Below are 13,618 nucleotides of genomic sequence, written 5' to 3' on the forward strand. Positions count from 1 at the left end.
TGAACAGAATGCTGAACTAGATGGACCCTTGGTCTGATCCAGCAGGGCCTTTATGTTCTTAAGATGTCTCACTAGTTTCTGAGTGTATCCAAGGCTCAGTGAGACAGGGATGAGCCCCTCTCCCTCCCTGGAACTTGGGCTGGGGGAGGCACTTCAGTTTAATGTCACAGACAAGAAACACCTCTACCCTCTGGGACAGAGGCAGGGTCAGTGAAGAGCCACCCCCAAATTAAGGACTATATGCTTAATCAAAACTCTGTTTTGTCACTGAAGCATTATCTACTTTACGCCCTTTCCATCTGCAAGCCAGGCTTTAGAGATGGACAAGTGTTGCTGCATTCAGTGTAGACAACTGCCTGCATATCCATATTACAAGTCACAGCACATCTACCTGCATCAACGTATTTTGCATCCTTGTTCTCTTTTGGTGAGCTATGTGACGGATAAGAGAATTATTTTCTGGAGAACCCCGCACTCCAATTGTAGATCGCCGTCTCAGTTTCTTTAACAAGCTCTTGGTTTCTCCTAAAACAAAAAGCAATAGATTCTGAACGTTCAGTGAAGCCAGAAAGGAATGCCAACCTCCAAATAAAATTTCAAAGTAACCATGATAATTTACTGTACAGCACCAGCTTAAGATTTGAAAGACAGCCTTCATTACAAGAAAGAGAACATTTTACACCCTCAACCAATCCAACTATGCTATTGGAAAACCCAAATTATTTTGCTTTGGAGGAAAGACTAAGATCTACTATTCCACTGAAAACATGGTAGGCCAAAAGATCTTCATGGAAAACAAGATTAAGAAGATATACAGCACACACAGTGAACTGCCATCAATTAGACAAGCACTGTTTATAGACAGATCTGCCCTTCTGGGGGGGCTGGCTTTAGTAACATGAAAAAATTAGTGGATACAATCCTGCTCTTCCCATGAGGGCAGAGCATTGCTGCTTGCAGCTTCTTTGAGGTTTTGCACCTCCTTCTAGAGCAAGGAATGGGGAACCTCAGTCCCAATCCAGCTCTCTACGGTTTCCCAAATGGTCTCACCCCCTTTCCCCCAGCCACTGATCCTTTGGTGGTTGACTTTTGTGCTATTTTTCCAAAAGGTTGAAATGCCTTTCCTAAGGTTAATTTCTGAGCCGGTTCACATGATCAAATAAGTTGTGATCCATCTATGCAGCCATTTTTAATATTCAAGTCACATGTGGCCCAAACCTCGGCGGTGGGGGTTGTGTGAGGATTAAACAACCCTTGCATAATCCATGGGTTGTTCTAGGGTTATGCGAGGTTTATTTAACTGTCATACAACCCCAGCTGCTCAGGTGTGGACAACATGGCAAACTGCGACCTGAATATTCAAAAACCGCCCAGTGCATGCCTCAGCCATGATGGGCAGCAGTGATCCTACGAATGGGGTCACCGGCAATAAAACCGTTAACCCACAATATGCTGGATGCTTAAAAAATTTTTTAGCACCACCTCTTTTGCCTGTTCCCTGTGCCCACTGGAACGCAGCCCCTAAGGGCTTCTCCAAAAATAGAGTTTGGCCTTCAGGCTGAAAGACAATTTCCACCCCTGGTCTAGGGGATTCCCCCACGCCTTTTCCAAGCTGGGGGAAAGGCAACAGAATTTCACTGGCCTTGTGCTGACTCAAGAAATCATCAGAAGGCAGTGGCGTGTTACTGCTTTCCATCCTTTTTAGACCTCAGTGTGAGGTTTGGATCCACCCTTCTCCTGAATCAGAAAGGGGGGGGGGGCACGATCTTGCAAGAATTATTTTTAAAAATGTGTTCACCTCCACTAACAGATCAAGTTTTTCACTCCCTTCTCACACCAGTTCAAAAGAACATTACACAGCAGCAAAAGACACAAATACATCTTCAAAGTATTGGGAGTAGAGAAGTGTAAAGAGAAGAGAAAAATCAAATACAAGTATTCCAGGCAAAAACAACTTTTATGTGTTACATAAAGGCTAAAAAATACATTGTATGGTCTTGCAGAACAATCCAAAAACCCTACTAGCCTGATCACTCATACATGCCTATTAGTCATTTGTGGCTTAAGTAAAGGTTCCCTTCCTGGTTTCCTAAAGGCAATGGCCTAGTTCACACATAACGACAACCCAGAGTATAGGTTGAATCGTGGGTTGTTACATGCGACCCCTCAACTATGGTTTAACTATGAGTTGTTACCCACAACCTACGATTCAACAATAACCCACGCTCACCAGTTCTATCAGTGGTCATTACGTGTGAACCTGATCAATATGCAGATGACAAAGGCAAGCAGACAAATGGCTATTCACAAGCATGATATTGCAGCACAAGTTTTTGTGTGCTAACGTAACAGTCTTCCAAGTTGGTAGGTATATTAGTACAGGTAGATTTTCCTTTCATAAGTGGTTTAAAAACAAAACACCCCGTTGTTCGAAATGCTTAGCCCAGGGGAGGGGAAAGCTCACCATAAGTGAATGTGTGGGTCCCTGCTTCAAATCAATACTAGGTCCTCCTTTGACAAATACATCCAAAGGTTAACTAACTCACTAACGTTAGACCCATACTAGAGATACCTTTAAGAATTTCATTTCATATCATTTCATGAAGTCATAAATGTGTGTGGGTGGGCCGCATGGATTTTTGCGAAGCCTTAATCAACCAGTGACCATGACAACCTACATTTATACTGTACGGCTGTTTTGGCAGTGAAGCCTCTGACATCAACTTGCTGAGGTGCTGTGATGCCTAGGGATGTACGAAAGTGACTTACCTTTCGTGGATTATGTTGATGATGGGGGGAGCCGTTCCGTCCCTCCGCCCGGAATCCTGGCCGGGGTGGGGAGGTGCTCCGTTCCTCCCCCCCGGAGTCCTCGAACGGCTGGCTGTGCTCCGCAGCAGCTCCGCAGAGCAGCCGGCCAGGCCCGGCCAGAGCCATCCGCAGCCGGATTTCCGGCCACGGAGGGCTCTGGGTAAAAAAACAAAACAAAACAAAACAAAACGCGTATGCAAATGGCAGCTACGGCCGCCGCCATTTGCATTCCTTCTTTTTACCGTCTTAATCTACGTAAATATTTACGTAGACTATAACAGCAAAAATCAAGGGGAACGCAAATAGCGTAGCGGGCGCCATTTGCGTCCCCTTTTGATTCCCCGTTTTAGCCTACGTAAAGATTTACGTAGGCTAAAACGGTGAATGAAAAAGGGACGCAAGTAACGCCCGCTACGCTATTTGCGTTCCCCTTGATTTTCGCTGTCAGAGTCTACGTAAATATTTACGTAGATTAAGACGGCCAAAAAGAAGGAACGCAAATGGTGGCGGCCGTAGCCGCTGCCATTTGCGTACGCGTTTTGTTTTTTAAACCCACCCAAAACCATGATAGGCTACGTAAAGATTTACGTAGCCTATCACGTCTTTTTTTTCCCCCCTCACAAGCCTGGAAATGGTGGCAGCGGTGGCAGCCGGTCAGAAGACCGGCCACCACCGCCGCCTTCGCCGGAGCTGCCCGGAAGATCTGCCCATGTAAGTCTCGTCCCGGGGGGATCCGCGGGGGGGCGGCAGGCCGTTCCGCCACAGATTTTGGGGGGCCGAATGCACTGGTATTTGGCCTCACCGAGATCCGTGGCGGAATTCTCTGACATCCCTAGTGATGCCACGGAACATTCCAACAACCCAGGACACAAAGCTGTCGGCATGAAAAGGTTCACAGTCCAGTTTCTGTGAGAGAGAGCTGTCACTTTGGCTGGGATTAAAATCATGTACAGCCCCTACGGTGGGAAGGGCTGTGTGGGGCAGATTAAGGATTGGAACACCAACTGGGAGGAGGTCCCAGAAAGAACTGGATCCAAGGTGCAGAGCGTCCAGAGGAAAGGGACAAAACAAATATCAGCAGAGATATTCACACGGATTTGAGGAAAAAGCTGGATACATAGAATCTGAGGAAAAGGCTTGGGAATTGTGGGCTACAGTCAACAGAGCACACAGCTTCCGGGCTGAGTACTGGTTTGCCTTTGAGAGTTGCACAGAAGGGAGAATTCTGTCACTTATTGTGACAATTTTAAGCAGGCAATGAAGCCTTGAATATCGTATACCAATTGGAAACTGATCTGAATTATCCAGTGAATTCTTCAGAAGCAGACTTCTGGTTAAGTTTTGGATGGTTTCACTCACATTGACACAGAGGTAGCCATTCAATATTTGTGATCAGTAGAATCTTATCCCTCCCCAATATTGGAGGGGTGGGGGTCTTGACTCTGACGCTACATTGAGATTTGGAGGCACTTGGGAGTTCCTCTGAAGTGTGGCACAAAGTCAGGAAAAACACCCCGCTGTTTCTCAGCTCAAAGCTCATAAAGAGGACTGACTGGGGGCTTGCTGTGGTCACCAAAGTAGTGAGAGATCTGCAACAAGATAGCAAGTGTATTTGTGGCCCTTTGCACTGACTGAGACATACACACACATTTTAGAAGATTTGTTTTGCTAAGGGTGTTCTACTGTCTTTTGAACAATTCATGGATACCATTAACATATTTATTCTAATGTAAATTACACAGAGTGCCAGATACACAAAGGACATCTTACAAAAAATTATTTATTTTCTCCTCAACCTTACCTTTATGTTGTTTAGTAAAAAACTCCGGTGTAATGCCAAAATCAGCTGCTGTGAGAGCAGAGAAGTCCACCAATGGCATAGCTTTATCAGGTGATACTTCACAGTTTGGTTTGGCTTCCAATTCACTTTTGGTAGGGGTCAAAGCATTTGCATTCCCCAAGATGGTGGGCTGATCCCCTACCTCGCTGCTCATCATCTTTGAGAACAAGAAAGTGTTTGTTGACATGTTTGCTGTTAGGGCACTGGATAAGCTGCTTGCAGAGCAACACTCCACCTTCTTTGCACAGTTGATGTCATTTCCATGTCCCAAATACAGGCTGCTTCGCATATTTGAACATTCAGAAAGTACCTTCTTATTACTCTGGTTTTCCATTGGGAACATCTTTGTTGCTTCCAATTCATCAGCGATGCTAATCATTCCTTTGTTGAAAAAACCAATTCTGCTGCCAATCGTGAACGTCTACAACTAAACGACATTGCAAAGCTGGAGCTATCCTGCTTTTGAGAGAAAAGCACCCTATTAGCTAACACAGCTACATGTTACTGTATAAAACCAGTACAGACAGGCTTATAACAGGACCATTAGCCTAGTTGGCTGTAAAGCAGGGGTGGGGAACCTGGGGCCTTCCAGATGTTGGACTATAACTCCAATCATGTCTCATAATTGGCCATGCTGGGTGGGCTGACATCTGGAGGGCTATAGGTTGACCAGCCCTGCTGTACAGCTTAAGATTTGTCTCTAGGCCAATCGTATTCAGGCTTTTCATACTCGGGCCCCACATTTAACCCCAAATACAGAGTCTGGGGGGGGGGGGGATGTGCTGATTTTTTCTCATTTTAGACCAGAGATGAGGAACCTCAGGCCAATGGGCCAAATTTGGCCTTCCTGGGATCCCAATCTAGCACGCATGAGGTCCCAATCTGGTCCTCTGGGATTCCTGAGATGGCCACACTCCCTGCACCCAACTGATAGTTGGGTAATTTCCCAGCTTTTGTGCTATTTCCCCCCCCCCCATGCTAAGTGGCTGAAAAGCCTCTCCTAACTTAGTTACTGGCAGTAAGAGCTTTAAACTAAAATATGATAGTATTTTTGGCCCCACCTAGGGATGCTGGAGAAATCCGAGACGGACTAAAATGAACTTGAATGTCTAAGAATCCAACCTGCAGAATCCACTGCGGATTAACCTCCTCAGGCCACGCGGAGTACATGCACTTCTGTATATATATATATATATATATATATATTTTACTTTCCCAAAATGTACGCATATTTATTCATAGGAAAATATACAATTTTCTTCTGAGACTGGTAAATATATGTGGGGAAAAGTTGAATGGAATGGAGGACGTATTATGGTAAATTATGTAAATTGTTGTGAACCCTCATGAAATTATTTGTGTATTTTTCTGCATGACAGGAAAAAAAGTCAAACCTGATAGATATGGCTTTAAAAAAGGGTGCCTGAGAATCCATGAAACACAGATGGAGTGGATTTTACCCAATCCATGCATCCCTAGCCATACCCCCCACTGGAATGTAGCCCGCAAAAGCTTCTTGGAAATGGAATTTGGCCCTCAGGCTGAAAGAAGTTCAACACGTCGGTTTTAGAATGATGGTACAGAGGGAGGGAGATTAAAAAATGCAGACAGCTGCGCTGGTTCATGAGAATAAAAAATCCATAATGCACAGTTGGACAATACCTCTATCAGGAACAAGTGAAATACCACAAAAGATTGTGGACTCCTGTAATTTTAATAACTGTATAGCAAACGTTTTAGTAGCTGCAACTTGCTGTGTGAGGTGAAAAAGACACATTTACTGACATACGTTCCTCTACAAAACAAGTTTTAAAAACCCTGTCTTCTGCACTAGGCCATCCATGCTCCTTTCAGCCTTTTTAGAAAGACCTCCATACTCCACAAGACAAAAAAGTAAAGTAGTGGCAGGATCACGTGATGTGACCCACCTTAGGACAGGGCCAATCAGGGAAAATTTACAAAAAGTAGGTTCTGACCAGAGCAGATTGTGTTGGCAAGATTTTTGTGGATTAATAATTTTGACAGGTTTATTTTCAAAGCAAGGGAAGGATGCTTCATTTCTGAGCAAACATGCCAGGGTTGGGCCTCATCCTCTACAACGCCTAGGAAATACTGCAATTAAGGGTGTAATCCTATGTAGGTTTCGACAGGAAAAGAAGTCCTACAACTCCCAACATGGGATTTGTAGGGCTTTTTTTCCTAAGCGTGCATCGGATTGCACCTGAAGGCTGCTTTCCTTCGCACACTTATCCGGGGTTAAGCCCCACTGAACTCACGGGGTACTAACTTAGAATCATAGTGCTGGAAGGGGCCTACAAGACTATCCAGTCCAACCCCCCTGCTCAGTGCAGGAAGCCCGATTCCCAGGCGGTCTCCCATCCAATACAAACCAGGGCTGACCCTGCTTAGCTTCCGAGATCGAGCGCATCCAGTCCTTATTTAGCTTTGAGAGAGAGAGAGAGAGAGAGAGAGAGAAGCAGCAGCAGCGAGACTAGCTTTATTACCTACAGCACGAGTAGGAAGCCTGGCACTCCCCAAATGATTTGGACTACAATTCCCATCAGCCCCAGACAGCATGGTCCATGGGAGTTGTAATCCGAAACGTCCGGAGGATCCCGGGTCTCCTACCCTTGATCTTCACCACCCGGCAGCGAAGTTCGCAGCACGGCTGCAGAGGCGCGCTACCCCGGGTTAGTTGACACGGAACGGAATCACGGAGTTACGGGAGGGGATTCGCCAGAGGCGCCCACCTTTCCAGCCCCCCCCCCCGACGAAGGTCAACGGCGGCTGGGCCTCTCACCCTCCCCCCGACCCTCCCTAAGCCCAGACCAAACTACCTCGCGGCTCCTGCGCGCTTCTCCGGGCGACCAGCTTCCTCCTCGCGCTCCCCATTCAAAATCGCCTCGCCACCGGCACGACGAGCCGCGTATCCCTCCGCGGCGCCCTGCCCACCTCCACTACAACTCCTTTTCTCTCCAACCTCGGGTTCCAGCCGGTCTTTCGCCTCAGGTAACCGAACCTGCCTGGGCTGCTTGCGGCCCTCCTAGCCCACGAACCGGGAGGCGCTTCTGCACGTCGTGGGACTACTTTTTAATGCCCCCTTTCCCCCACCCATCCGCAACGAGTGCCGGCACGGCGGAAAGAAAAACGGTTAATGTAAAACATAAACAAAAAAAAACGGTTGGAACGCCACGTGACGTCAACTTCCCAATCGGGAGCCGCGTTGGCTTTCCTCGGCATGAAAAACACACCCGGGGACTCCTGCCACGTTCCGCCCCGCCCTTCGAGAGCGTGCCCTGATAGGCTCGTACTTGAAACCCCGCCCCGACTTGCTCTCAAGGAGCAGAGCCCATATAAAGGGATACCTTCCTGAGTTGGCAAGACCCGCCTACCGCATGGATGATGGGTCTCATTGGACAAGGAGAGAGAGGGGGAAGGAGTTTTGCTGTGGATTGGTGGGCGGGCGCGTCAGTTGAAAAGCACTGGCTTCCGGGTTTGTAGCCAGGCTGGCAAGAAGTCGCAGAAGCCTCACTAAGTCTTGGGGTGGGAAGGCATGAAGAGAGTCACCCTGTTTGTTAATGGCAGCCCCAGGAATGGGAAGGTGAGTGTATCGGTGTGCGTGTGTGGAAAATCGGTCTGGAAAGAAGGCTGTGGATTATGGGGAAATGGAGTTAGGAATAATAAGAATAACACTATCAGTCCACATCGTGCCTAAGCATCACAGCGAGGTCCCTGCTCCCAGAGAGCTTACAATCTACTAAAGTGAAAGAGGGAGGGGGGGGGGATGCTAGAAATCAAGGTTTGATCCGTAAGTTTAAGGGTTGTTGGCTGCGATCTTCTACAAACTTAGCTAGAAGTAAGTCGCATCGAACTTGCTGGTATTTACTTCTGAGTAGGTGTGTATAGATTTGCGCTGTTGAGACTGCAAGCCCTATGCACACATACGTGGGGGTAAATCCCACCGAACACACTTGGGCTTACTTCGGAATAAGCATGTATGCTTCTTTCTTTAAAGATTTAGGTTGCAGTTCTGGTCATGTTTACCTGGGAGCAATCCCCTTGAGCTTAGTGGGGCTTACTTCTGAGTAGATGTATGTAGAACTGCTGTGTTGTATTCTGCCCTTCAGCAAAGCTTCTAGGGCAACTTACAAAACCCACAATGAAATGCACAGCGCTAATAAGGCTGGGAGCATTTTTTTAAAGCCATATTTGTCCACGAGAAGAAGAACAAAAATTCACAACCTACAGATGGGCAATAATCTTTATTAGGACTAACCAAAATGTCACAAAACAGTGAGCAAGCTTTTGAGTTCTCCAGAGCTCTTCATCAGGCTGGAACCAAAATGTCACAATATAGAACAGTGCCTCCCTCCCTGGGGAGGATCATTAAACTTACAGGGGTTAGGGAGACTGCCATCTTCATGTTCTGGTCGTCCCGTATCAGAAACAAGGAGTGGGTCTGTGCTGAGATCCAGTAAGTACAACTTGAGTAGGAATTGCTAAAAGTGAGGGGGAAGACTGTTCCAGGTGTGTGGGTGGCAGGAGGGTATCAGGAAATGAGAGACCTAGGCTACACTGAGAAATTGGGAGTGGGGGCAGTTGGATAGTTGGGTCACTTGCCCATCTTGTTGCCTGAAACGGCATTCACTGGCAAGTCTTCTCACTGGCCATGGCTTTATTCTTGACGGTGGTCTGGGAGCTGCTTGCCCGACTGGTGCCACTCCATATCCTGATAGCGGGGGCGGGGGGGGGGGCGGCAAGGCACCTGGACGTCATTCGTAAGCTGTTCCAAGTGTGATATGAGGGTAACAAATGGAATTAATTACAATTGAATCCCCTTCTGATTACCTTTCCTGGTGTATTTCCCATATTTTATTAAACTTTGCTGTAAGTCCGGATAGGACCATATCTTTTTTTTAAATGTTTGGCACACAGTTTATTGATAGGCATGAACCCTATGTGAAATGTGTGTATGCATTTCGAATATCTATCTATATAATAGCAGCCATGGGGGGCACCAATCAGGATTGAACCTGCAGCATGTGGGAAGGGGTGATTTAACCCTCTTCCCACTGCCCCTGAAAGTCCTGATAAAATTGGGCGTCCACCCCAAAGCTGCTATTTACCCCAGATGGAGGTTTCTGCTAGCATCAATGACTGCAAAGTGGGAGGAAAGGGTTAAACCCCCAGCACCTGTATTATGGTTCCTATCCTGATTCTCCCCCCTCCCCCAGTCTGCTATTTTATAATGATACAGCAACACTGAACAATGTGTTTTTAAGGCCCCATGTGGTTTAGCCTTAAGTAATAAGGGATGATAATTTAAGGGGGGGGGGGGTTATGAGCAGCTACTTTGATCTATCTGTCTATGATTCTGCTGTAAATAAGTGGGTCCTGCCCCAAAATGTTGCTGCATATCCTTGCCTCCTAGCAGGAGTGTGTTTGTTCAGAGTTCCTGCTACTTGGTTGTGCCCTGTCCCAGGGTTCTACAAAATAGAAAAAAAACAAGCAAGGCATTCCCCTCACCAATCCCTACCCCCAATTCCCCCACTTTTTTTCTTTTCCAACTAACACTCAATTTTCTGTTGGTTACTCCATCTTCATTGGGCTGTTCGCTGGGAGGGTTGCCCCTTAGTTTTTTTTTTTTTTTAAAAACTGATATTTTGTACTTCTGCAAATAGCTCTGAGTTCCCCCAAGCATGCTGATACCTCCCCTTTGTTTCTCAGTGGCTCTGCTTGTGTCGGCACTAAGGACCTGAATTTGGTATTAGAGGGATGATCAAGCTCAACTAGCCTTCTTGAGAGCCAGTACTTCTGATCACTTCCCTTACTTACAATTTAAAAAAACTCGCCCTTTGCCACACATACTCCCTTTTACTAAAGCTTGGAAGCATACACAAACCCATGGGATGTTCTTCCTGTTTTGACAGTGGGAAGCATGTCATGATGCAATGCTGTGAATGTGCTCTCACTTCAGTGTGGGAACAAAGTCACCTTCTCATGGATGATAATGCAAACCCTGCAGTGTTCTTCCCTGGGCAAAGTGATGCATATAAATTAATGACTGCAGCATCCTTCTGGGTCTGTTTTGAGCCACGTTGTTTTTTCAAGGTTCAGTTTTACAAAGATCTATGTCAGCACCTAACTGTACATGATCAGAGCCATGTGTAGTTTCTTGTACGGTTGAGCGTTATTGCTCGACCTTCTGTCTAAATGTTTTCCTTCCCCCTTTCCATGCAATGTGCTTAAGGAGGCTTACAAATAAATATACAAAAAATATTTTTGCGCTCACCCCAGCTTCCCTGAGCGGTGAGAATTTCCTGGGACAAAGCGCATACCCAGGTTTAGCTTTCTTTGGGACAAGATGACTGGAAGCTTATGTCAATTTGGTAATATTTTAGTTTATTTACACATATATAAGGAGAGAGGCACGTAGCTTAAATAGGCTTCCTCAACCTGGTCCCCTCCAGCCATCCTGGACTTCTGCTCCCATCAGCCCAGCCATCATGGCCAGTGGTCAGGAATGCTGGGATTGTAGTCCAAAGCATATGGAGGGCACCAGTTTGGGGAAGGCTAGTTAAAATTCACTCCAGCAGTAAATTCTCCTGCCCATCATCAGACCTCCAGAGAGAAGGGCAGCTCACCAAAAGGCGCTTTCAGAGCCCAAAACTCTGCTCAGCCCTCTCTCTGTTTCTTTCTCAGTCTGTCTTACTCTGTGGCAGCATTTGGCTGATCAAATCTCAGCTTAAGAAGCAGAGCTATGAATGGGCCTCCTTCACCTGCATGCAGTTGTTTTGCTTCTTCCTGAAAAACGAGCCAGGAAGTCAGTTTACTATAGCTTCTTGTTTGATCTGAACTAGAAAATGGTTAATTGCTTCCGAACAAGCCAGGATACGAAGCCAACTTTAAACCATGGTTACATATCCTGGCTTATTTGGAAGCCATTAACCATAGGTTCCGCCTACAGATATAACAGGAAGCTAAGTGTGACTTCAGGACTTGTTTCCCCACTTGGGCAAAGGGAGGAACAAAGTGGGTGCAGGAGACTCATTCGTGTCTCAGGTTATTAAGCTGAGATTTGATTGTTCAACATGGCCAGTGACTCAAACTGCAGTTTCTCTTCGCACACAGACCTAGACTATATCATCTTTAGCTAGGAATAGAGGAAGGAAGGTTGTCCACTTTCAGGACCTCCCAGGTATTTCCTAGGAAAGCATCCACTGGGCATCTAGCCAGAAATCTCCCCCAATAAAAGATATATCTGGCATCTTTTCCACTAGCTATTAAGGAGTATTTGCAGTCAATCCGTTCCCATTAACCCTCTCCTGTCCAACACCCCCAGCTCCTAATTTCACATCAATATAAACCCATCCAGTACTCATAAAACACTTTGGAGCAGAAGGCCCCCCCGCCCCCCCAGCTAATGAGCAAGAAGGGCCCCCACAAACACAACAGGGCTGGCTTACCACATATGGAAGTAAGTGATATAATAAGCGTTGTCATCTAAAGAGACACACACACACAACCAGCCCTGTAAGACCATTGAATCCGGAGCCTGAAATTACCTAGCCGCACCACTGATAAAACATAACCGTTAACACAGCAAACAACCCAGCAACACAAATAACCTATTGACTTGTCATTACCCCAAAGTTTATGAAAATACAGTCTGGTTTGGGCATCATGATGACCTGGGGATTGTTGCGAGCAAGTGGGCTGCTGCATGCTGATCACTCCATCCTTGAGTTGTTTAGCATTGTGTGTGAACAAGGAACTCTGGCTTGGAGAAAGAGAGAAAGGAAGAGACGCAACCCATACTTGGAACTCAAGGCTTAACTTTAGCATGACTCTCCTTATGTTCTTCCAAGGAGCCCAGAACAGGGTAACTTAGTTCTCCCTCCACCCATGCTCTCCTTACCATCATCCTTTGAGGTAGCAGACTGAGAATAGGTAACTGGCCCATGGTCAATCAGTGAGCTTCATGACAGAATGGGGATTTGAATCCAGCTCTCCCTGGTCTTAACCCAATGCCCTTTTTTGGATCTTGGTTAATAGTACCAAATATTGTTGTTACTGGAGTCTGTGGGTTCCATTATTATAGTATAGCAGCAAACAGCAGGCAGGAGCAAAACGGCTGTGCATTCAAAACGGGTGAGTAATCTGTTTTTTGACCTTGGGGCTGAATTCCAGTTTGGGAAGCATTTCAGGGCCTGCATTCCAGCAACAGGCTCCGCTAAGGGCATGGAGCGGTGCCAAAGACAAGAGTAGGTGAGGCCAAAGGAAAGTGGCCAGGGCCAGATGTAATCCTTACCCATTTGGACATTTCCCCTACCCGGCATAGAAAACACAGGTCAATTCTAGGCATGTGTACTCAGGAGTAAGCCCCAGTGCAACAGCTTTCATGCCTGCAAAGCACAGCTCAGGTTAAAATGTACATACCCTCTTATCCCTGATCTCTGATCAGAGAGAATAGCAAAAGAAGCGTGCGAGCCGGATGGGGAATCCCCGTGGGCCGCATCTGACCTGTGGGCTGGAGGTTCCCCACTCCTGCTTTAATGAATCCAGGAAAACAAAAACCAGAAAGCTGAGGTAGGGGTAACTGCAGCAGAGGTCATGGGACATTCTGGCCATTAAAGGTTCACCAATCATTCTGACGGGAGGGATTTCTTCATTACCCCAAATATGGTGATGGGTTACAATGTCAATGCAAAACACAACGTAAGTGTCCGATTTCTCATCCCTACTGACAAAAACAAAACTATTTTTTTGCTAGCATGACATCCTTCTAGTAATTAAAATTCATTGTGCAGTGCTATAAGTCAGGAACTGGTTTGGGGGTTGTTTTGTGTGTGCAAACAGCTGTTTTGTCATCTGAATTTCACTGTGGCCTTTGTTCTGCTAACATTCTTACATTGTACTCAAGGTTGGTTGGTTTCTTTGAGGCTTCGTAAAAGTAATCCCTGGATAATT

The 13,618-nt window shown here is 46.4% G+C and overlaps 2 protein-coding genes across 9 annotated transcripts in view; one reads left to right on the forward strand and one right to left on the reverse strand.

Annotated features, from left to right (window-relative positions):
- The window catches only part of CDCA2 (cell division cycle associated 2), a 29,869-nt gene extending 21,943 nt beyond the window's left edge, over nt 1–7,926 (reverse strand). For 2 of the 8 annotated variants that reach the window (XM_084803935.1, XM_084803933.1), the window contains exons 1-3: nt 7,486–7,926; nt 4,610–5,107; nt 392–525 (exon numbers count right to left, since the gene is read on the reverse strand). In XM_084803935.1, the coding sequence (XP_084660061.1) occupies nt 392–525; nt 4,610–5,027 (552 nt within the window). In that variant the 5' untranslated portion in view covers nt 5,028–5,107; nt 7,486–7,926. The remainder of the gene's footprint in view (nt 1–391; nt 526–4,609; nt 5,108–7,485) is intronic. The other 6 variants (XM_084803940.1, XM_084803938.1, XM_084803934.1 and 3 more) reach the window with 5 other exon arrangements.
- A 200-nt stretch (nt 7,927–8,126) lies between these two features.
- Nucleotides 8,127–13,618, forward strand: part of KCTD9 (potassium channel tetramerization domain containing 9) — a 33,349-nt gene continuing 27,857 nt past the window's right edge. The window contains exon 1 of the mRNA XM_084803942.1: nt 8,127–8,249. Within this exon, the coding sequence (XP_084660068.1) occupies nt 8,202–8,249 (48 nt within the window). The 5' untranslated portion in view covers nt 8,127–8,201. The remainder of the gene's footprint in view (nt 8,250–13,618) is intronic.

Source organism: Heloderma suspectum, chromosome 6, assembly GCF_057233095.1.
Source record: "Heloderma suspectum isolate Gila_16-S chromosome 6, 16-S_ref, whole genome shotgun sequence".
Lineage (NCBI taxonomy): Eukaryota > Metazoa > Chordata > Lepidosauria > Squamata > Helodermatidae > Heloderma > Heloderma suspectum.